This window comes from Plectropomus leopardus, chromosome 12 (assembly GCF_008729295.1).
Source record: "Plectropomus leopardus isolate mb chromosome 12, YSFRI_Pleo_2.0, whole genome shotgun sequence".
Lineage (NCBI taxonomy): Eukaryota > Metazoa > Chordata > Actinopteri > Perciformes > Serranidae > Plectropomus > Plectropomus leopardus.
In genome coordinates, this window is record NC_056474.1 from 16,846,663 (window position 1) to 16,871,794 (window position 25,132).

The following is a 25,132-nucleotide window of genomic DNA, read 5'->3' on the forward strand; positions in this document are numbered from 1 at the left end:
TTTTTATTTCATTTATTTATTTATTTATTTATTGTTGGAGCACTGATACATTTCAAGCCCCCTCCAAATCTTAATTTAACATTCATGCAAGGAAGGCACATCAGTAACAATATTCGATTGATATCAGTCTCGATTATTATTACCACTACTACTAATATTACTACTACTTCTACTACTACTTCGAATAATAATAATGGTAGTATGATATAATAATAATAATAATAATGATAATAATAATAAATATAATAATAATAATAATAACTTTATTTATATAGCACCTTTAAAAACAGTAGTTTACAAAGTGCTTTGACAGACAAAGCAAAGGCAAAGGGAATTATCAAATAAACATCAACAAACATGCCAAACAGAAAAGGGTCCAGAGCAGTCAAACAAAAAGACCAAAATGCATATATAAAAGGTCAACAAGAATAGAGCAAACTAAATAAAAGTAATAGAACAGGCAGGTAGGGAGTTAAAGTACTAAATGAATAAAGTTTTAGAAAAATATAAGAATAATCACAATAAGAGACAATAAAAATAATATAAAAAATAATATAAGAAGACATCACATCAGTGGGGATTAAACAAAGATTAAAAAAAATAAAATAAAATATGAAAAGATGGTAAGAACAAGACATAAGAGGGATAAGATGTGGATAAATAGAGTAAGAGCAGCAAAATAAATAGAGAAATAAAATTAATAAATACGTAGATAAATAAATAAAGGTGACATCACTCAAAAGCAAGCCTATAAAGTGAGTTTTAAGCTGTAAACAATAAACCAGTTTAAAATAATGTATAAAAACATGATTTTCAAGAGGCACAGGAATAAAGAGGGGGTTTGAAAATCACAAGGTGTTTACAGGGGTTACTCTTCATTATTTGGTTACTTAATATTTATTCTTTTCTAGTTTTATTCCTATATCTGTCTGTAGATAATAATGTAAAGTCGTTTATATTTGATTTTGGGTATGTGGGTGTATGCACATATGTTTTATTAATTAGAGTATAGGTTTAAATTAATATGGAAGCAGTTAATTAAAATTCTCTAGTTCCTCTATTTTTGTAGTATGCTATGGACCTTTTTCTGTGTCTTAATAAGGTCATTATTATTATTATTATTATTATTATTATTATTATTGTTGTATTATTATTATATATGTTATATATATTATTATGTTGACACGTAGGGAGAAAATGAAAAAATGTATTCGATGTTACATGAACATCAGCCAAAGAAAAAAGTACTGAAACAATTCATTAGATACAATAAAATTCCTTGACTTTTTAAAAATTGTCCATTGTTTTTACTTATTCCATGACTTTTCAAGGCCTGGAAAATGTTTTTATGAAAATCTGTGACTTTGGGAACCCTGTACTTTTTATGAGAAAGGGTTTTGAGTAGTAAAATGGGACCTTTTTCTGCAGTATAATCAGCATGACTCATGCTATTGTGTGCCAACCTGTCACATTTCAGACATTTTCAGTACTTTTCTTTTGTTTAAAAAATATTAAAGATGATGTTGTGAGTCCATGTCGGCCACAATACTCCAGAATTATCCATAGCTGTCACATTCACATACATGTTCATTACAGACAATATGGCAAGAATGATACAGACAACAAAATAAGGGAAAGTGTGGCAGAAAAGTTTGACCATCTTTTTTAATGAACTGCAACAGGTTATATTATGAATTAATAAATGACTAAACTGATAAATAGAGCCATTTAAAAAACAAACCAGTGGGTTGTGGACATGTTTGAAGATCCAAAGTTTCATCATATTATAGTAGTATAGTATATATAGTATCATCATATTTGCATCATAGAAATATAGCAGAGAACCACCACATTATAAAAGTAACACTTAAGGTTGTCTGCAGAGTTTTCGGTGGCTTTCATTGTAATCTCCCTAAAAGAGCCCACGACACCTGACTTCATCCTGTAAAGCCTCTGACACTTTTCTATTTGATGTGTTCGAATTTTTTGGTTTTGGTCAATACCTATATATATATATATATATATATATATATATATATATATATATATATATATATATATATATATATAATATATATATATAAATATATATATATATATATATATATATATATATATATTATATATATATATATTGAAAAAACAGTCCCAAACACTGATTATATTGTGATTTACAGAAAAATAATTGGCAAAGATTATATAAGATTATATAAGAGTTCCACTTATAAATGTGAGGATTTGCTGTGTTTCTCTGTCTTAAAACATGGCTAATCAACTATATTTTATATTTTGGATTGAGTTTGAGATAAAACCAAAAGTTTGATTATATTATATTTGGCTCTAGGTACATTTTTCACAATTTTCTGCTTCTGCCTTTCTGAAATAAACCGAATAATTAATTAAAATAATCGTTAGCTGAACCCTAAAATTCAACTGAAAACTTCACAATACCAAACCAACCAAAGCCTTAGTTTACCTTATAATATGGCTTAAGTTGCCTCTGATTGATGCTGAAGGCAACACCAACACTTGCTTAGCTGGGATTTCGGAGTTATATTTATCCCGTGTAAACCGCCCAAGGGAATGGCAAACTGAAGGTCCGATTTCACTGATCTGTCACCCTCCTCCTCACCACCCGCAGCCTGAACCTGGCTGACTCTACTCCATGGCTGACTGCTGTCAGGAGCCATACAGAAATTAATACAGATGGCAGTTATCAACAATATCAACACAAACTGAAGGTGAGTTTAGCTCCTACTTATTTCCTAATATACTGATAATAATAAATGTAAATGATGATGATGATAAGAATAAAGAGAAAGGACGTAAGTGTGATAACTCCACATTTCATTAAGTGGCCATGTTTTATTGTGAATACTGATGAATATAATGACAGGAATCAAAAATTAGTTATAGCACAGTGAGATAAATTACTCGATGCAAAAATTATACATAAGATTGTGTCCTAATACAGAACCGTGTTATAAAATTTGGGAATTCAAAGTCGAGGTCTGAAAGGAAACAAAATGGTAACAAACCGAAGAGTGAAATCATTCCGGAAGTCAGGCGATGTGAGTGTATACATTTTAGGAGATTTGAAGCTGTTACAGTATTAAAACAAAATGTAACAAAACATGATCATTACTGATCTAATGCGATCATTTTAAGAAAACATTTTGACTTCTTTTTTCTCAAGTTAAACCTCAGTTGTGACAGAGAATCAGCCAATCTCTCTACTCATCACACATTTCAAATTTGAAAATTTCTATGGTGCGACAGTGTCCACTTCACAACCGTGCAGAACTGTGGCAGCAGCAAGGAACTTTGAAGTAATGACAAACGAGAATAAACAAAAACAGTCCTCTACATCAGTAATATGGTCTCCGTGGATTATTCTGTGGAAACAACAAAGAAACACAATATTAAATCCAAATATCACAGCAAAGGACACTCTAATGTTTTAAGTGGATCAGCAGCACAGTGAAAGAATGAAAAACGCTAATAAGCCAGTAACACTATTCAATGAGTATGGATTTTGCACTTAATGCAGATTCACCGAATATTGTTACAACAAACTGAAAACAATATGAAACAGAGGTTACCAGGGGGTTGGGCCTGAAGCGGTAAGCAAGCATCATCCTCTTCCTATAAGCGTCATACTCGTCGTCACTTTTTGTGAGCTCAGCTGGGCGGTCAACTCCAAACCCTGCTCCGTTCATAGCGGTAGTTCCCCTGTAGTGAGACAGAGAGAGACACTCAAAATTAGTTTGAGGTAATTTGAGAACCAACAAAATATCTCGCTGGAAAAAGCAAAATCATTACAATTCTGGTCTTTTTCTCACAAGATCACAGTAGAAGAACTTCAGGCATAAATAAAAAAATAATGGATGGCTGAATTCCACTTAGCTGCTTTAGTTTCAGGGTCCTTGTACATGTGGCTCACTGTAACACTATAATGGCTTACTGGGACACTTCAATGAAACAGAGCTGTTGTCACTCGAAAAGCACAACAAGCAGCAGCGAAGTGGGACCTGAGCTCATGCTATGTCGATGGAAAGCTGCAGCAGCCACTCTGAGCTGAGGCTGTTTGATTCTGCAGCAAACTGAAGCCAAACTAAACGTTGAGGATAGTTTAACTTTTAGCAGCAGTTGCAGCTGTAAAATACTTACAGCCAGTCAGTAAACAGAGTGACTTCTCTGACATGTTGACCTACGTTACAAAGAATTTCTTCCTGCCTAAAAGACAAACACGTCTCCCATCTGTATAAAGATGTAATTGTTGCGGCGAGCTGCTACTTGGTGCGTTTTCGGCGTTAATGCCAACTATAACAAGTCAAAGCGTCTGCTGTGAAGAAAGGTCTGTTCGGGTGTAAACGGCAACAAAAGATGCACACTGCGTCTCACAGGTGGACAGCCTAGACTTGAGAGATAGTAAGAAATTTGTGTTCACGAAAAACAAAAGACGAATTTCTATTCAACAAAAACAATAATTGGAAATAAACACTTGAAATTTGTTTCTCTTGTGTAATCTACTGTGCACTTTATCTGGTTGACTTTACAGAACTGGAAATTTATTTTTTTTTACGCTTTAAAAAAATATTAGTGTTGCTTCACTTACAAGAATGACAAGTGCACCCCGAGTGAGAGCAACAAAAGGTAAACGTACTGAAGATGAATGCTTACTTGTTGACAGGAGCCTTGATGCCCTGTCCCTCACTGCCCAGGCCTTCTCCTTCCTTCCAGCCCATCTTCATAAGCATTCGGAAACCAAGATTCTCCACCGTCAACTTGAACTCTTTGTATTCTGAGTAGTCTGGGTCTCGGCCCTCCTGCAAGTCAAGGAGACTTAAGTTGTGCAATCACGCCATCCACACTTAAGTATTGAACCATTTAACCATTTTGTCTCTTTCTAAAATTAAAGGAGGGTGGAGAGATGACTGAATCATTAAATATATAGGTGAAGCAAGATCATTTTCTATTATTTAGCTGATTTAACTGAAAAAAAAAACCAAACAAAAACACTGCCTGTCATCTGAGTCTGTTAAATCCAGCAGAGTCGGTGTATTCTGCACTGGTGGTTCTCACTGAATATAACCTGCAAAGACTCAAGTACTAATTATATTTCTCCCAGAAAGACTTTTCCATTTATTTCTATTTGCTATTGCACTCAAATGGTATGCCATGAAGAAGCATACTTAATACAGTACAGGAAAACTACACCCCCCAAATGACCATTATACATATCAGAAAACTGTTTTTCTTGCATGCCTCCAATGCATCCAGGATGTAACCGTTACATCCTGGATCTTATGTGACTGCTGACTTTCAAATAACTTTCCATAAATATAGTAGTGGCTTTAAATATATCTCTAATAACATACTGTGCTTTTTTTTTTCAACTTTCAAAAGGGACTTAAAAAAGTGTGGTTTCAACAACAGCGGCACATTGGGTTTAACTTCCAAACAAACAAGTGGCAATCACAGTCTACTCCTGGGGATCCCTCAGGAGGAGCTAAAGGAATTGCTCTGCTGGCTGTTACCACAGTGCCCCTGACCTGGATAAGCAGCTTGAAAACAGAGGCATGGATGGACGATCACAATCCTGTTTACAGACATTACCAACTGACCCTGGCTCTACGAAAATGTGTATGGCCCTCTTGTGGAGAAGCAGGCATTTAATGTCTAATGCTACCAAAAATTACATTAAAGATGTATATAACAAGTACTCTGAAAATATCCTGCAGAGAAGAGGTGAAGCTATTTATTCTCTCTGTCCACAACACACCTCTTACGGTTACACAAACATTTAATTACCTGTGAGAAAATAATTATTCACTCACAAGCCCTCAATAAACCTGTGATTCCTAGTGCTTTAATCTCTATTTTTGGTGTTACTGAAGAATTAACAAGATTCACAACCAAAGAGAGAAATATTATTGCTTTTGCTTTTCTTGCAGCCCATAGGCAAATTCTACTTCACTGGAAGGATCAAAAGCCTTCACCTTCTCATTCTTGGCTGAAAGATTTAATGTCCTTCTATATTAAGATAAAAAAAATTTAATACTAAGAGTTGCCCTAATAATTTTAAGAAAACGTGGGGCCCTAGTCTGTCTTTTGTTAATGATGACGCTTCCTTGGAGGATTAGTGTGACTTATTAACTGAACTATTATCTATATGCAAATATTATTTCTTTGTCTTTGTGTATTGAATCTCTTACCCATGCATATGTTTGTTTCCTGGTTTTTTTTCCCTTTGTGGGGGTGGGGGATATGTTAGGGCTGTGTGCTGCGTTTGTTGTTCTCATAATGATTTAAAACCGGATAACATGTACGTTTAGACGGATGTATGTTGTGCATTGACAGCCTAATAAAGATATATGTGGAAAAAGTTTGCTGTCTCCTTCTCTCACTCAAAGAAGAAGTCATTTTCATTTCCCTCTAAAATTGAAGTGAATTCAGAGGAAAACTAACCTTGAGTGCCTTGAACGTCTCCATGAACTTCTCCAGCTCCTCAGGGGGCAGGAAGTCACCAATAAAATGTTTCCCTTTACCCATTTCTGTCAGAGATTCTGCCCACTCTGGAAAGGCACAGACAAGATTTTTTTTTTTACAGCAACAGTTGATCACTTCACACTGATAAAAACTTACTATCAAGCTGCTAGTGTTACAGAGGCAAGAGCAATTTTCCACACTGATGGTCAGCCTTACCACGGGTCTTCTCCATTTCCATCTTTCGGAGACGATGTTCCCAGGTGCCCGCCTGCTGGTCCACTTCTTCATCACTGTCGTATTCATGTTGGTGGTCTCTAATGGCCTTCTCCCACATCACCTGCATCTCTGCCATCGCTCGCTTGTGCTTCATGATCATGTCGTACATCTCTTGCATCTACAGAGTGTGTGGGAAAACGCAACACACATGCAGTGAGCAAACATCTTCTGATAATAGATTCAGGGTGTAAGATCTAAAAGATTGGGTACAAAACAATAGATTGTGAAAAAAAGTATTGTGAGGTTGAGTTCAAGTTTAGTTAAAATACAGCTGTGTAATTAATTTACACTTAATAAATACATTTAGTTGGTACATTTATACCTCTTGTTGTTCTTTGAGTTGTTTCTTCTGGTCTTCAGATAGTTCTGTCACTCCGACCAGACCAAGAGGTTTCCCCTTCTTATAACCAAGGCCTCTCAGCTCCTGGGCTGAAACAGACGTCACAACAAACTTATATATTCAGAAATTAATTACTGGACAGACTGACAGTGTGGCAAAAGTAGCAAATTAAAAATGAAACTATGTGCCATTTTATCAACATGTTTTCTGACAGGACTACCTATTTCTCTATAATATTTACATTATCTTCTAGGACTCTTCCAAAAATGCATACTAAAATTAGTATATATAGGTTGCAAAATATTGGACAATAGCATCAGCTCCCAAAACATATTGACATTGCCTTTTAAAAGGGTTACACCAAGTTTAGGTTTTATGTTAATTACCTAAATGTCCCAAAAGAACAAAATGTGCATGCATACTAAGGGTGATTGGTAATAGTTCACCATGTGATGATTTAATCTAAGGAGCCTGAATCTCACTGTTAAATTGTCTCAATTGCAAGAAATTGTGGTTATGAAATTAAGGATCATTCCATTCAGCCTATATGGGGGTGCTGAATGCCTAATGTTACACAGAACCTTCTGGTTTGTGCCTATTCATCACAACATAAAACTTATTTTGGTGTAAATGTATTAATCAGAGAACTCACATTAGAGTGTAGCGCTTGCAGAGTGCTAAATATTTTTTCGAGCTTATGAGCCAATCTTTATCAAAATCAGTAGATGAGCAGAAAAAGCTTTTTGCAGCTTGCGGCTTGAATCTCTTTCTCCCTCTCTGAGAGAAAGTGGAAAGTTCTGTTGAAAACCACAAAAGCAAGCATGAACAGATGTTCTGTCTATCAATCTCTTCTGCTCCCTTTCAGTACTGTGGACAGCGTCACTGACAGCACCTATACATGTACCTCCAACATACAGTGCTGGGTGGAATTCGTCCTATTACAAAATAAGTTTTTATACCAAGTCAAGAAGACAAATTATTCATTTAGGTGATTAAGCTCTTTTTTTCCTGGTGAAAGAATGGAAACTAAAGTTGCAAATAAGAATGTGGATCAATGAGCAAAAATTCAAAAGTGATTCAAGTCAGCAATCAGCAGGCAAGAATTGATGAATCAGATTGGACTCTGTAAATTCTTGTCAGGGGCACCTTTGATGCATACAGCATGTAAAAAACAAGTTCACGTACCGGAGAGAGAGGGTGTGTTTGGGTCTGGAACATTAATCTCTGGAGGAACAATAATGGGAGGAATGGGCAACTCGACTTTGTCATCCTCAGACCCCCATCGACTCTTTCTCTTCCGTTTGACAGGCGGAGTTTCTGCCTGCTGAATGTGGGGTAGAGACGCAGGGTTCAGCGGTGGAGGGATTCCTGCTGATGACGGAGCAGCTGGTCGCTGTAGGTCTGTCCTTGACTCTGATGCTGGAGGTGGAGAGCTCTGGGCGGCTGCAGCACGAAACTCCTGTATTTTCTCTTTGTAGAAGCGGTGCGCTGGACTTTGGTGGTCAAATAAAAAACTGCAGTAGGAACAGTAGATATTTTGTGTAAAAGCAGGCTTTAAAAAATACAATGAGTGAAGAAACAGTGACTGACCTGCAGGCAGGATTGTCTCGGTTACGCTCAGCAGTGATGGCTTCCACCTCGGGGCCACCCTCCGCCACAAACCTGGCCAGCTTCTCAGCCACCTGCTGGGTTTCCGCGTCCACTGGGGGGGAGACTTTAAGCAGCCTATCAGTACTGGGACTCAATTCACACTCTACAACTGTAACGTACTCAACTGGCCCTCACACACCACCAGTCTAGAGCCAGTAGGGGATAAGAAGAGGAAGGAGGAGCAAGGGGGACAGGGGTGGTAAATGGGGAACTGTATGGTTGTGAGGCTTTTATTTTAACAAAAACCGAAAACCATGTAAAGCCCAGAGAGGCTCCACCACACACACTTTGCCTGCTGTGAATCTTGTGTCTGCATGTGTAACAATTTATGACTAGAATATACCCGATCTTTAAATTCTTAATTCAATGAAGCACAACATAGGGTGAGCAATATGGACAAAAAAGTGTACATCACAATCAACTGGCTAAAGTGCAGAACTCAATTTGCAGCTTTCAAAGACCACTCCAAAAACAAATATGTTTAATTCAGGGATCCTGGCAATGTATGCCATTATGTATGGATTGCCAGAAGATTGTAGCCAGGTACTGCTACCTGCTCAAATAATTTTCCCTTATTATACTGAATAAATAAAATTGTTTGCCCCAAATTTTTTGTCTTGTTTTATGAATAAGAACTGAAAAGAAGTTGAAAAAAGTTATACAATTACATATTCACCGTATCTGTGCTGTCTTGTTAATTCACTGTCGTGTAAATGTTGATGAATGCAGCGATAATGGTATGATTTTCCTGGGCCGAAACAATAATCTGTTTCTGTTAACTACATCACCACTTAATTCTATTATAACTAATACATTTTCAGCCAAGCTTCATATTTGGGTACTTGTGACTTGTGGTACTTGTGTGCAGTAAAAATAGCATTGTGTCAATATCTGCAGTTGAAAGATATTGACACATTTTTTCTTTCAAACTAATTTGGTCGCACATATCCGAGTTTGGTTCAGTTATGAAGCACTTTGAGCTATTTGTAAGCTGTAACATACAGGTGCAGAGGCAACCTTGTGTAAGAGTGTAAATTCAGCCACCGAAATACTTCTTTCCTTACTTTGTCAACATCAAGTTTGTTTTGGCCTGCACTCTTTCACACGGAGGTTAACATTTTGGCTACGCTGACTGTCTGGCTTCTGTAACAGATAAATTCTAAAAACACAAACATGTCTTCCATGCTCTTTTCTTTTTTCCACACTTATACAGACTTGGAATTTCCTAAAATCAGATTCTATATTTTTACATACTGCATAGGAACCCATTTTATTAAATACAGAAAATAAGAACAAAAGTAAAAAAGCCATGGCCTGTATATGTTCAGCATAAAATAAGAAGCAGTCTGATGGTGAACCACATTAGAACCCTGACTATGAACCATTTTTGTATGATGGTGTGGTCTTGAAAGCCAGTATGAAGATGCTTTTTTAAATGCAACTGAATACTTGCAGCAATAACACAGTCACACACTTGAGTGTGAATGCATACGCATACGTTTATGTGAATTCATACTGTGATCACTAGTCACGCTGAACTGAAACTGACGATGCTTTTCTGACATAATATTCACCCCCCTTGCAATTACATAGTAGTATTTCTGTGAGGAAAGATGAGACAAAGAAAACAGAGACAAAAGACAGAGTGTAAGAGGTAATCTTACCATAATCCAACGTATCCTCGGGTCTTAGCAAATCCTTTCTCAATTCTGCAACTCTTTTTTTGTAGTATAGATACTCCAGGCTGCTCTTATCATATAAAAACCTGAAAGACAAAGATGACATTTGAAATCAGATGTGTTATATATAACAATATATGTGTAAATAAATCTGAATAAGCCTTGCTGTCCTTCGAACTTACGAGAAAACAGGATTGTCCTTGTAGTCTTCTTTGGCCTTTCTCTCCAGCTCAGCTCCTCCCTCCGCCACAAACGAGGCCATCTTGTTGATAATTAGTCTGGTGTCTGAATCCTCTGGGGGAGAGACTTTAAGCAGGCTATGAGTACATTTACTCTAACGGCACCTATGACAATATGCCAGTCACACGGCAACTGTGCCACTGGAGAATGCAGAAGATGCACTGAAATGTCCGAGCCACGGAGTTGTCCAGAGATACACTGAAAAACACAGGCCTTGAATTACCTTTCATCTCTAAGAATCTGGAGTAATCGGCCTCTTCTTCCTCATCTTCATCATCGGGAGAACAAAACACACTTGGCCTCTGGCTGAGAACGGGATTCTTCTTGGAGTGCGAGTAGTTCTTGAACTGACTAAGCATGCTACTGACTCCAAGGCCAGGCCGCTTGCCAACAAGAATGCTCTTTTTCTGCAGTGCATTTGCTCCTGGTGGTGAAGTCAATGTTGTGGGAGGTTTGGTATCACTTGTGGAACCTAGAAAGAGTGAAACAGGACCAATTATTAAAAATTTAGTACACGCCTTCATGGAAAAGGTTTTATTCTTTCTGCTATAGATGGTAAGGTCTGTTCATCACCACTACTTTTGCCATATAACCAACACAAGTAGGTATTTTTATGCTTCCTGTTCTAGTAGATTCATTAGGTCAGGAAGCCCTTTTTAAAAAACCTTTTCCTCCCACAACTCTACAGCAGCCAAGAACTCATAGTAGACAGCCTCTTATCTGTCTTTTACATAAGCCACAACAACATTGTTATGTTTATTATAATTTTGTTCCCCATTTGCTATGTTAAATATACAACATTAAGGTAACACATAACTTGTGATAAGACAATGACAAAAAACATCACTGTAACCTTTTAGTTAAAACTGATCAGGGTACTTACCAGACACATTGTTGGACTTCTCTTTCTGCATCTTCATGAACTGCTGTAAGAAGCTTCCATCATTTGCAAACTTGTTTGAGGAGGCTCCTTGAAGAGTGGGAGAACTAATGGGATCAGAGTGGATGAAATATGTCACAAATTATAGAATTTTTTAAATAGATTTTAGGCAAATGCTGGTGTCAAAGAAAACATTAATACATAATAATACTGATGAGAAGCACCAGACATACAGTAGACACTGTATTTAAAATACTAAAATTATTTCCACAAGACTGTCCATATGTTGAATTTTTAGACATCTGTGCCAGATCTGCAGCTCCATAAGTATGTCCTTACCTTGGAGGCAGAGGTTTGCTTGTGGTTTGCACGTTCATTTTTGCTTGCTCTGCCATTCTGGCCTCAATCTCCTTCTTCTTTTGAGCTATCAGATTCTCTTGACGGATAATATACATGTTCATCTTGTTTTTCTGTGGGGGGATAGACTTTGACTTCCATCCTCCTCGCCCTAAAAAAGATAAAAAGGAAAATGCAATATATTAAAAAAGAAAGCATTTTATTCAGTTGTAAAGCTTGCAGTTGAGACAGTAAGTAAGTAAGTGAAGTTAATAGTTAGTAAAAATGTATTCATTGAGTGCTTTTCGCAGACATAGATCAAAAGATGTTTTACAAGGGCAATATACAACAAACCAGAATGAAAGCATAGAGGATAAAGTGAGTAACTGAGCCACATAATTAAAAGTGCAAAACTATTTCAACAATACATGTTGAAAAAAATGACAATTCACAACAAAAATACACAAAAGAAAATTAAGAAAATACAGAGCTTGTGCAGACAGGTTACCAAAATGCCTGTCTAAACAGGTGCATCTTTGGCTGGCTTTTAAAATAAACCACAGAGTCAGCAGACCATAAGGGTGCTGGCAGAGCATTCTGAAGTTTTAGGTGCAATGGAGTCATAAGCTCAATAAGCAAAGGTAACATTGACATTTTCTGACATGCATCCTATGACATCTGCCAAACTACTGGATATTGTTATGTTCCAACTTCTTAAAGGCCAACATGTATTGATAAGGAGAAATTGCGGGAGGTTATTATTGCCAGATACATAAACTACAATATATATCACATATATTTGTATTATCATAAACTGCATTTATTAATATTCCTATTTCTATTACTATTGGTGTATGTTATGTTATTATTATTATTATTATTGTTGCTGTGCATCTCTCACTTGCTCCTTCTTTCTCTCTACCTATGTATCATTTTGCCATATTGATTACTGTAATTTTATTGTTCTATAAACACAACATCTATTGCACATCTGTCCGCTGCTCTTCCTGAGGTTTCTACCATTTTTTTCTCAGTTAAAGGGTTTTTTTGGGAGGGGAGTTTTTTTTTTACTGGCTGAAGAAAACTGCAGATTTCCATTGATTACACACAGTATTTAATGAAGGTTTAATCAAGGAGAATCACAGTTGAACATACAGAGTTTGACAAAATCTCCGGACTGCATACACTGTGTTAGTGTCCTTGTCTAAGCCTTGTATTTAACCCCAACAGTTTTCTCTTGAGAATCACAATGTGTTCCCTAATAAGGTTATGCTGCACCAATCTGTAAGTGTGTGGAGATTCTACTGGTCGCTAACTTTAAAAAGCCAACTATGCTGAACTTGCTGGCTCTAAATCACATATCTAGGAAGAGACATTTGGTCTGCACAGTGCGGGACACAGTGCTACACTTCTTTCTCTAACCTTGGTTGCTATAGTGATGGAGCCAGGCAGCGCCTCCTTATCTGAACAGCTGTGCTCCCTCCCTCATAGTCGGGAGACCACGGATGAAACATGGCTACAACAGTCTCTTTCAGGCCTGCTGCTGACCTGACCATGACCTTAAGCATAGCTGTCTCATATAATCTTTAGCTGACTGAGATTTAGTTTTGGGAATCGCCAGAGGCTCCACGATATGATATTATGAAAAATAATTAAGTCATAATACAATGTCATTGTGATTTAAAACATTTTGTGATATGCTAATTATAATACTTTATATATTTCTATATATTGAGATTTATTATGTTATTTCTGCTGCAAGTTATACCAAAGGAAAACTTTGACAACATCTATTTTATCTAATACAATAAAGTTTATCTGCCTGTTCATCTCACTTCAGCCATTTGTACTGTCACAAACTGTAAACTGAAAAAAGCAATTGATCTTGTATTGTATTGGGATACTAAAAATTTAATTTTCATTTGCAACATTTTGTTTCAGTTAAAATTATTGTTATTATTAATTCATAAAATGTGATAATTGGTGTCATGTACTGATGTAATATTGCCGTGCAAAACATTGCAATACTACGCTGTATCAATTTTTGCAATTTTTTGTATCAACTTCACAAAGTCCAATAACATGGACATATATTTATTCATATGTCTATCTAGGTATTCAATTACCTGCTTTTAGTCACATAGCCTCCTGTGTTTGCATCTGTTTTTCAATCTTAATCTATCACTGTTTCAATTTATATATTTTGTTCTGATCGATCATTGTTGTCTATTTTAATATATCACTGTTGTTTAATTTATCTATATCATATGTCGCTGTTATGACGATGCAATTATCCTTTGGGGATTATTAAAGTTTTCTATCTATCTATCTATCCATCCATCCATCCATCCATCTTCTCACAAATGGCAACATATGGTAGCTTACAATATTGTCTACTGATATGTCTGACGCGTTACAGGAATAACTGTTTTAAAACTATGTTTATTCCCTGTCTGAAGCAGACATAGAAAATAAAACTTGAAACTTAATCTAACGTTGCATTGCAGTCTAACATACAAGAAAGCTTCTTTAAATTAAACAACATAACAACTTTAAAAAGCTAAGAACTGAGGGGGGAAACAATATTCATGTCAATAAATTCATATATAACAGGCTGCAAAAAAAAGCTAAAAAAAAAATATGCTAGCGTTTTTTGAGTGAATGCATATTGTTTTATTTGATAACTAACTTAAATGTTGCCGACAGCTACTGTTGGCTATCGTTGTATACTGGTTACGCCAACGAGCGATTTCTCCTCAGGCTACCGAAGCTTAACAGTTTACGTTAACAGCTAACAGCTAACCTGGCTAGCTAAAATGTTTCCTAAAGGGCGTTGCTAGACATTTAGCGTGAGTATCAAAGTCAGATTCACAGTAAAGATTTACCTGTATCGCTGGGCTCCATAGTCGTAGCAGCAGGAGTACAAATATGTTTCAAAAACGACGCTTACGGCCTCTCACTATAGCTTTGTTAACGTTAGCTTATCTGTGAAGTGAGTCCACTGGTAAACGCGAGAACCACTTTTCCGGTCTTAGTTTTTCCAGAATAAAAGCACCAATTTTAGCTATGGACCTTAGATACTGAAGAGTTGCCTAGGGGCCACTTTTCCAAAATGGCATGAGGCCAGGGGAAAGTTAATAAACACACAATGATAATATCTATCAGAAAACAAGAATATATAAGACAAATCAGTTCCCCTGGCACTTATTTATTATCAACAAGATCCATTTCAACACTTTTTTGTATCTTGCAACATAAGTTACGTTCAAAGTACAAAATAATCCATAAATCAATTTATTTTTATTGGGGCTAGTGGGCCACCCCATCAGGGGCTAGATTTGGCTGGGCCTTAAGCTGAGTATCATTGCTATCAACTGATGTCTACAAATTTGTAGGACCACAGGCACGGACTAAACTACTAACCAATTTGGCACCATAGCTTCATCAGACATCAGAGTTTTCTATTATGACAGCCCCAAAGGAACATTTTTAGAAAATGCATGTACAGTTTTCCCCTCAATACTGTCCCCAAACTACAGCTCCTAAATGTTCTGTATTATTTGAAGGGATTTTCAAGTCTTTTAACTTTCCTAGTTAAAGTAGTTTCTTAGTTATTTTTAATTTTTAAAAACTGAATAACCAATTTATGGTGGAGGGATGAGTCATGCAGTTTTTGCCAGTCACTAAGGGATACTCAACTCAAAAGTAGGCTACTTGTAGCTTCGGGGAGGGTCAAAATAATAATAATAATAGTAATACTACTACCACTACTACTACTACTACTACCAGCCTACTTCGATTACTACCACTACTACTACTACTATTATTATAAATGATAGAATAGAATAACTTATAATTGATATGATAACATTAATAACAAAATAATAAAAATAGCATTAATAATAATAAAATTAATAATAAGAACCAGGAATAATCAGGAACCTCCTCCTCTGATAAAGAACAGTCTCTGGCTAAACATAATTTAAAACACATCTGTTTTGTATACTTGTAAATGTTTTATGTGTGTGAGGGAGAGCCCTGTGTTATAAAACGAAAAATAAATGACCCTTGACAAACTTGTTATATTTCTCTCTTTTATTTGAAGGTCAATCTTAAACCGGAAACCTTCTTGTTAGTAATTTTTTCTAGCTGCCATGGTAACGTTACGTTGGTGCTCGTGTGTTTCCGTTTCCACCATCGTTTTTCTCGTTGTAAAAATCAGGTTTTGTTGTCCCTTGCTGCTACCCGTCCGTTTCGTACGAACTGCTCTCCTGCTTAGAAATGGCTGAAGCTCCCCCACGGCCCTGCCGGTTTTTTTGTCACCGGTGTTCAGCAGAGATAAGTCCGCGTTTACCGGTAAGTACAAAAGAGAGATATTTGCCTCCTTGAGAAATGAGAAATGATTTTGTGTTGTTTTATGTGTGTATTTGTGGCGCACCCCACGTCGACCCGTTACTGCTGTTGAGCTACGCTAGTTAGCTAGCCCCATTGGTAACAACGGTCCACAGTGACAGTCAAGTGGTTGTAATTAAGTTGGCTGGTACACTCACGTTACTCTCCTGTGTTTTAAATATATAATTTTAGCGAAGTTATGTCGCAGTGTATTATATGGCTTTTGGTCAGCGTCCATCTTAACAGTCTGTTAGGTCTCATAGTGGTGGCGTTTAACGTAAGCAGGCGATCTAACAGAAGAAAGCGTAGGTGCACTTTCTGTATTAGATTTCGTTTATTTCAGGGGGTGCATGGCTCATTCTGGTTTTGATTTAATGACTTCAGACAGATAATGTAAAAGTCTCGATTTAAACCTCTTCTCTATAAGGCTTGCTTTTAGGTTATTGTGGTCATACCGCAAAAAGAAGTAAAACTTTCACCACACATCGCTCCTATCCAGAGTCAGTCAACATTGCTGCAACAACCCGCCCGCCTGCCACAGCAGTGTGTGTCAAGCCATTCATGGGAAGCTTCTTGAATGTTACAGTAACATTTACTTTATGGACAGTAACTCAGCTGCACACCTGTGTGACAGCGTACTGTCAGCTGATCATGTGTACTAATTGGGCATAGCATGTAAAATTTGTTTAACCACAAGCTTGTCAGGTATTGAGTATAAATTACTAGTACTTTACTTGAGTATTTTCTTTTCATGCTCCTTTGTTCTTTTACTCCACTACATCTCATAATATTGTACTTTTTACTTCACTACTTGTATCTGGCAGCTTCAGTTAGTTTACAAATAATGATTTTTGCTTAAAAAAAACACAAGAATTATGTAAAAAAATATGATGATTTGTTATGAATGAAATTACCCAACAGTTTAAACAAGTACGGCAGCAATGGAAAGTTAACTTATTAATGAGATCACAGAGAACTAATTGTCAAATATTTCAATAATCATTTAAGTATTTTTTTCATTAAAATAATTTTGACATTGTAATTATAATTTTGATTTCCTTAAAAAAATGACTTCATTGGTTACTTTTACTTTTAATACTTAAAGTACATATTCCTGACTATACGTAATTACTTTTACTTAAGTTAAAAATTCAGAGCAGGACTTTTACTTCGAGTTTCTTCTATTTTCACAGGATGGTTTTACTTCAGTAAAGGATGTGAATACTTTCTCCACTGCTGTGTGTTGTGTGTGTGTGTGTGTGTGTGTGAGGCATCTTGGATGGATGGTATTGATTACCCTAATGGTCCACATCAACCTCAGAATCAGAAAAGAATTAATTGCTAAGTAGGTTTTCACTTTCAATTGCTTTGGTTTTTGGTGCATAAATTAAACATTCAATACAAATAGTTAGAAGAACAATAAAGAACTTAAATATAGAATAGAAACAATTAGAAAAAATAATGTTGAGATTATGCTATAACATAACAAATATGTACAATGTAGCTGTATCTGAATAAGCTGTACAATTTTGTGCAGGATGTGCAAATTGGCATGGTGTGCACATCACAGAGGCATGTTTACAGGAAAGTATGTATTTTATTTCCAGCATTAGACATCAAGGTATATCGTGGAATAAAAACTGACAGTTATCATACTATGTACATTTTCTCATCGATGGTGTTAAAAATAATTTTTAAAAAAGTGACTGGATGGTACTAAAAAAAAATCCAGTTTCCCATTATAGTAAAATAATAAAATGTTTTCATTTTTTAAGGGAAATTTGAACTTCTAATAATGATAATCATTATGCATTATGCAATCATCATACTATATACTGTGATGCATTTTTTCTGAGACTGTAATTGTGACATAAAAATGTATTCAGTTGCTACGTTAATACATACTTGATATTCACATGTGTATATATATATATATATATTTACTGTAGGACTACACCTGTCCACGCTGTGAATCTGGTTTCATTGAGGAGCTGCCTGAGGAAAGAAGGTATGGACGATCTTGTGTCTCATCAATTTGATTAATTCCATGTTAAAGTGGATTTCTGAGTCTTAGCTTTTTACTGTCTTTACCACTGTTTTGGTGCAGTACTGAAAATGGGTCCGCATCCACATCCTCCACCAGTGAGCAGAACCGCCCAGCCTTTGAGGTCAGTGTGACTTGTTAAATATGCTGGTTCAGGACACATTTTGCACACTGCACCATGATTTGACATTGCCTCTGTCTTTTCTGTTAGAGCATGGATCACCAACACTTGTTCACATTTCCCTCTGGATACGGTCCATTTGCCCTTGGGATTTTTGATGAGAACTTTGACCTTCGAACGCGGTTACCCACGGAGGACAACCGAGAGACAGAGAACAGGAGAGAAAGGGAAATGGCATCACGGCAACGATACAGTGCGCGGCAACCGCGGGGTCGACATGTTCCTCGACGACAGGTCACGCGCCATGAAGGAGTGCCTACATTAGAGGGGTGAGACATTTTCAGCAGTTGAGTGTGTTGGAGGTTGTTGTGGGACACGAGAGGGTTTAGGGGAAACAAGAAGCTGCTTTTGTATGAGTAGTACCTGCCTCCTATGTTATAGTAGGAAACACTTCAAACAATATTATTTCCAGTTTTAGAACACGTTGACATGATGTGTTTAGATGCATGTAAACATAATGTAGAACTTTGCTAAAATAACAGATCCAAGAAAAATAACATAAAGTTATATGGTATGCTTCTTAGTAAAAGCATGTTACCTAATTCAAAGAAAACAACAGCAACAAAAACACTTAATATCTAGTAATACTAGATAAATAACAAGGAGCCAATATTCCCACTAATACCAAACAGTAGATATTTTGTATATGATTGTATTATTAATGCAGTTTTGCGATTGTAAAACTATTATTACGTACAGGCATTTTCTTTTTGTGCAATTAATGTAAAAGACAAGTTTAATTTCTCAGTTTGATTCAAGTTTTGAAATTGTTGTTATTTTGTGTGATTTTTTTTTTTTCCGGACACAGAATTATCCAGCAGTTAGTAAATGGAATCATAGCTCCTACAGCCATGCCAAATATCGGGATGGGGCCGTGGTAAGTATAAAAAAATGTGATCCATGTCTGTTTACTTGTTTCATATCACTATGATTCCACCCTCTCCTTGAGCCTCATCTCCGCCAAGTTGTCAAAACTTCCTTCTATCACCTCCGCAATATTGCCAAGATCCGACCCTCTCTCACACCTCCCGCTGCTGAAAGACTAATCCACGCCTTCTTTCCTCCCATCTGGACTACTGCAACTCACTCCTTTATGGCATCAGCTCCACCTCAATAGACTCCCAACTAGTCCAGAATGCAGCTGCCCGACTCCTCACCTGCACCAAATCTTGGCACCACATCACCCCAGTCTTGAAAAAACCTTCACTGGCTCCCTGTCTCCCACTGGATTACCTTCAAGATCCTGGTCCTCATCTTCAAAGCCCTTCACCCTCTAGCCCCCCCTTACCTCACTGCCCTCCTCTCCCATTACCAACCGTCATGGCCCCTAAGATCTGCCTCATCAAACCTCCTCTCCACCCATAAATCTATAGTCTGCACTTTTGGGGACAGAGCATTGTCCTCTATTCCTAGACCCTCCCCCTTTTTGTTTGTTAAGTGACCTTCAGTTCAGGAAAGGCGCTATATAAATCCAGTGTATTATTATTATTATTATTACTAAGTATTTTTTTTGTTATTGTTGATTGTCCTCTTGCCTTGTAGGGGTATGCTACACTCCAATCCAATGGACTATGCCTGGGGCGCCAATGGTCTCGATGCTATCATTACACAGGTATAAAATGGGTTATTTGTTCTGTAACAATGGAGATAAAACTGCATGTCAATTAGGCAGCTTCAGCCTTCTAAGAATCTTTTCAATAGAGCCCAAGGAAAAGTACTATTTTAAAAATCATTATTATTGATTCATTGTATAGTGGTTTAGTATATTTTATTTCATAGCAGTGCCATAATGGCAGGATTCAAAGTCCTTAAAGTTATTTCTGCCTTTTAAAGGGAACCTTTTAGGCTAATTTTCAGGTTCATACATGTATATAAGGTTTCTCATAGAAAATGTTTACATTCTTTAATGGTCAAAAACACTTTTATGTATATATATATACAGACTGTGCTGGGACACCTGTATTCAACCGTTGTCTAAGAAGGCATTGTTTAGTGCCTGTCTCTTTCCCCTCCTGAAAAAACCCAGGAGCTCTCATTGGTCAGCATATCGGGGTCTTCCATATTGCTGTTTCTGCACCGTTATTGCAGCTATGGGAATGACTGAGTTGCAGCACTTTCTTTTGTGAAAAATCGCCAATAAAAGTTTCTAAACACAACTGGACGTGTTCTAGCAGGATTATGATCCAAAATCAGGGAGAAATGACCAACATCAGGTGGCACACTCCAAACTACAGGCACACTACAGCAAGTGTTTACATTACGTAGTCTATACATGAGGCTACCTAATGTAAACACTTGCTGTTGTGTGCCTGGAGAAAATGATTATGTAAAGAAAATCAGTATACCTTGACTGTAGGCATAGTAGAAAAAAACTGTTTAAAACAAAGTATTCAGAATGGTCTGAAGCCTGAGGTTTTAGGTAGGTCCCCTTCAAAAAATAGCTTTTCTTTTTTCGAAAGGAGTATATATGAATGGTACCCTGCTACTAAACAAACTAAACAAGCAGCACTTTTGTGCCAGAATTTAGCTGGTAAATTAACTTTGTCCATTAGACCTGACACATGGATAGATATTGTAAGTAAATGTCTAAAAGTTGTCATTCACAAAACAGTCATGTTGCCATGCTGAATGATTTATTGAGATTCTTCTTTACTTGTAGTTATTGAACCAGTTTGAAAACACGGGCCCCCCCCCTGCAGACAGAGAAAGAATAAAGAGTTTACCCACCATTACCATTACAGAGGAGCACGTGGGTAAGTCTGTGTCTCTATCTCATACTCTCTCGTACAGTTACTCAAACATTATGTAACACCCATTCTGCTCCAGAGGCAGCTTTTTTGAGTTACTTTCAAAACAGAAAAGTTCTCCTTTTGATCAGTGCTGTTCTTTGTACTGCTTTCATACAGACACACGTCACCGAACCTTCCTAACATGCCACATAAAAAATACACTTTTTGTTTGCATAGACCTGTGATTCAATAACCGTTTTCTCTATTAAGAGAAGACAGCTGACAATTAGCAACCTCTGAAAATGCTTTTTTTATATATAACTTTCTGTTAGTCTTACACAATTACAGACTAATGCTAAAAGATTCCTGCATATATATGTTCTTCTCCTTTCTAGTGGTATGAAATGAAGTGCTTGAATTGAATCTTACACGGCACAACACTGCCTAAACTCAAATAAACAATCAGTGTGATCACGATTTCTCATGTAGCTGAGTCTGTGGGTCTCTCACACACAGACAGACGAACAGTATGTCACTTTCTGTTTGTGCAGGTGCTGGTTTAGAGTGTCCTGTGTGCAAAGAAGACTACAGCATTGAGGAGAATGTTAGACAACTGCCGTGCAATCATTTGTTTCACAATGACTGTATAGTACCATGGCTTGAACAGGTATGTATATCTGTCAGAAGTTGATTATGGTAATTGATTGGTATCAGCGTGATCAAGTCTGATTTGTCTTTGATAATTTGTTAATTATAACCTATGTTGGTTTGTGAAAACCTCTGAAGCTATTAATGTAACACATGAACTGCAAAAACACCTTAAACAGCAGCCAGAAGTTTCAGTTGAATGTATTAATAGTGGCACTGAGCCAGTTCACGAAAAGTAAGGCAGAGATGCTTTGGGTTTGAAAAAACTGATGCTTCACCCCTACTTTTAAGAAACACTTCTGAGTGCTGCTGTAGGTTGACTGTATGGCATGATAAACACTATATGATAATCCTGGGCGTAACTGTTTGTTTACCAGTAATGTGGATTTGTTTACGTGGCAATCTGACAGACTTAAGTCCTGGCTCATTTGGCAACACCTGTAGTTTCTGGTGGTAACAGCAAATGCATTTGAATATTACAGGTCACAGCTTTCTTCTTCGTTTTTAATGAAAAAGTCAGGCAATTTTTGTTTGCCTTTTTCCATCCTTCTGTGAGCAACCACGATCTGATTTTATGCTGCACATGGCGTGAGTCTGCAGACAGCAGGGCACAGTGAAAGTGAAAGTTAGTTACCCCGTTATGTTGGTGTCCAGCCTGTCGCCTGCAGCTCTTCGTCTAACAGCTCACTGTGGGTGCTCTTGACGCTTTCATAGCTTCTTGCAATATTTCAAACTTATCTGCTATCAAAAATGCCAAAATGAACATTGACTTGTTTTGGAGATGCATTTTTTTTGATGAATGATAGCCATGAGTGCGAAGCTTAATTAAAAAACATGTTGCATTTAATGTGACTGTTTCATAATAACAATCAACTTTGTTTTGCCAGTTAAATTATTTCTTAAACGAACAGTGCGTAAGATTTAGGGGGATTTAATGGCACCTAGCGGTGAGGATTATAGACTGCAACCAGCTAAAACGTCTCTTGGTTACAGTTCTTCCAGTGTTCAGGTTTGGTTTTTTTTGTTGTTGTTTTTTTTACTGGGAGTGGAATTATTTCTCCTCATCTCCTCCTCTCCAAAACAAATGGACCAGGTGGTTAAAACTGGTAAAAAGACTAAATTAAGCAGTTTCATGTTCCAAATCAATATTTCTCGTACACAAAACGCAGATCCCAAACAGATCTGCAAGACTGATATCAGACGCTGATCATGGTTTTTGATTGATATCAGCTAAACAAATCCGTGAAGTCTGAATTGTCTCTGATAATTTGTTAATTATAACCCATTACGTGCTGTGAAAACATCTGAAGCTATTCTTAATGCTGCAGTGTGAGCGAGTGAACTGCAAAGCGACACAAATAAACAGCAGCAGCAGACTGACTGCTAGCCTAGCACCTGCTAATGAGTTCTCCCCTATTCTGATTCAGACTTTCAGGAGGTTTTAACCGGAAGCAGAATTATTCGTAGAGGTCTCTTCCTCTCCTGAACAATCAGACGTGGGGATTTAAATGGGTAAAAACACCGATTAAAGCAGTTTCCCGTTACAAGTGAATGTTTCATCGACGCCCTTGTTGCGAAGGGGCTGCTAACTACAGCTGCCGACGCGAAAACGTGAATGGTCATATTTAGAATCAGTGTTTGGCTTTTCAATTCTGAGCTACTGTAGCACCATGGCGATCTCTGTAGATGAAGACCTGCTCCCCATATAGATAGAAACGTCTCATTCTAAGGTAAGGAAAACACAGATCTTATTTTCAGGTAATTTTACACTGAAGAAAACATACTTACTATATTACATTCCATTTCTGTATATATCCCCTTAAATGCTACACACTGGAACTTTAATGTGAAGCATCAGCAGTAGGAAATGGTTGCATTTGCAGTAACATAGTGAGTATCAAAATACTGCAAACATTATTATTGCAATATTTCCATCAGTGGGCCATAGGCTCAATTGCCATGGTGTTACCTAATTCAGTAATAGGTAGGGACATGACAGACATTTATTTTAAATGAAAATCTTGGAAATTATAACTTAAATGTATTGAAAATATTTAAAGTGATTACATGAGTCTTGGTTTTCCTTGTTTCCCACAGCATGATACGTGTCCTGTGTGCAGGAAGAGTCTTAGCGGACAAAACACAGCCACAGACCCACCAGGGTTATCAGGAATGAACTTCTCTCCCTCGTCCTCATCCTCTTCCTCCCCCAGCTCACCTAGCAATGAGAATGCAGCCAGCAACTCATAGATTTTCACAGTCACCGTCACCTCACATCCGAAGACCTCACAACGTACGTTAAATGAGACCCAACAGCTCCCATCTACAGCTGAGACCAGGGCAAAAGTCTGTCTCAATTCTAGGGGACGATGTGAGTCGAGTTGAACTTTGAAGTTGCAGACTTAAAGACATCATTCCTCCCCTGTGCTGAACGGACACTGGGTCCAGCTCCTGCTGCTATTGTTGCCGAGTATTTGAGGAGGTGGGACAGGGCAGTGTTGAACGAGGATCCAGAGAGGTTGTGAATAGTAATGAAAGCGGGATTGTGACCAGAACTGGAGCGGAGTTTGAGCCAGAGTGGACTGCTTTTTGATGGAGACATGTCTTTGCCACAAGGCTGGGCACATTTTATATTTAAAAGACAGAATGCTCTTTTTTTAAAAAACATAGCCTGTGGTGGTGCAGAGTCCATAGATGTGTAGTAGATAGAGAATAATTTTGAAACACTGTACAGCTGGTGGATCAAACTAAAACCATGTGGAAAGGAAACTGAGTGTATGCATCTGATTTTTATTTATTTGCACCTTTTTTTTTTTATTTTGCACAAATTCTCTCTGATGTTGAGAATGTGAATTTGGGTAAACTACTGAACAAAAAAAAAAGATTTCACAATTTTGCATTTAATAAGTCTTAAGGGACTTTTTTTCTTTTTATTAGATTCTCTTTTTATTAGAGCTTTATTTGGTGTATTTGGTGCATCTTGACAAGGTAAAGATCCTCACAGCTTAACAGCAGACACATTTTTATTCCTCAAGTAAATCAAGAAAATTCACAAACCTACTTATTTATTGAGTCCCTGCCCATGAGACAAATTGAGCAATGTAAAAAAAAAAAAAAAAAAAAAAAAAAGGCATGGGAACATCTTACCTCTATGAAACTGGCCAAATGTGTTTCACAAAACAAGTGTTAATTATTTTATTTACTGAATTTTCGTACAGTCACAATAAAGTGCTAAAACAAACAAA

General features: G+C 37.0%; 2 protein-coding genes across 2 annotated transcripts; one reads left to right on the plus strand and one right to left on the minus strand.

Annotated features, from left to right (window-relative positions):
• Nucleotides 1–2,826: 2,826 nt before the first annotated feature.
• Nucleotides 2,827–14,888, minus strand: sugp1 (SURP and G patch domain containing 1). Its single transcript, XM_042497318.1, has 14 exons — nucleotides 14,779–14,888; nucleotides 11,897–12,065; nucleotides 11,561–11,664; nucleotides 10,901–11,149; nucleotides 10,620–10,743; nucleotides 10,423–10,523; nucleotides 8,699–8,822; nucleotides 8,294–8,622; nucleotides 7,091–7,197; nucleotides 6,709–6,886; nucleotides 6,472–6,578; nucleotides 4,684–4,829; nucleotides 3,603–3,732; nucleotides 2,827–3,395 (listed from the first exon to the last, which is right to left on the minus strand). Exons 1-14 carry the CDS (start codon nucleotides 14,795–14,797, stop codon nucleotides 3,369–3,371), a joined length of 1,914 nt encoding a protein of 637 aa, XP_042353252.1. The 5' UTR covers nucleotides 14,798–14,888; the 3' UTR covers nucleotides 2,827–3,368.
• Nucleotides 14,889–16,128: 1,240 nt separating this feature from the next.
• Nucleotides 16,129–25,132, plus strand: LOC121951888 (E3 ubiquitin-protein ligase RNF126-like). Its single transcript, XM_042498376.1, has 9 exons — nucleotides 16,129–16,249; nucleotides 18,235–18,293; nucleotides 18,393–18,453; nucleotides 18,541–18,779; nucleotides 19,319–19,387; nucleotides 20,053–20,122; nucleotides 21,170–21,263; nucleotides 21,791–21,906; nucleotides 23,985–25,132. Exons 1-9 carry the CDS (start codon nucleotides 16,175–16,177, stop codon nucleotides 24,135–24,137), a joined length of 936 nt encoding a protein of 311 aa, XP_042354310.1. The 5' UTR covers nucleotides 16,129–16,174; the 3' UTR covers nucleotides 24,138–25,132.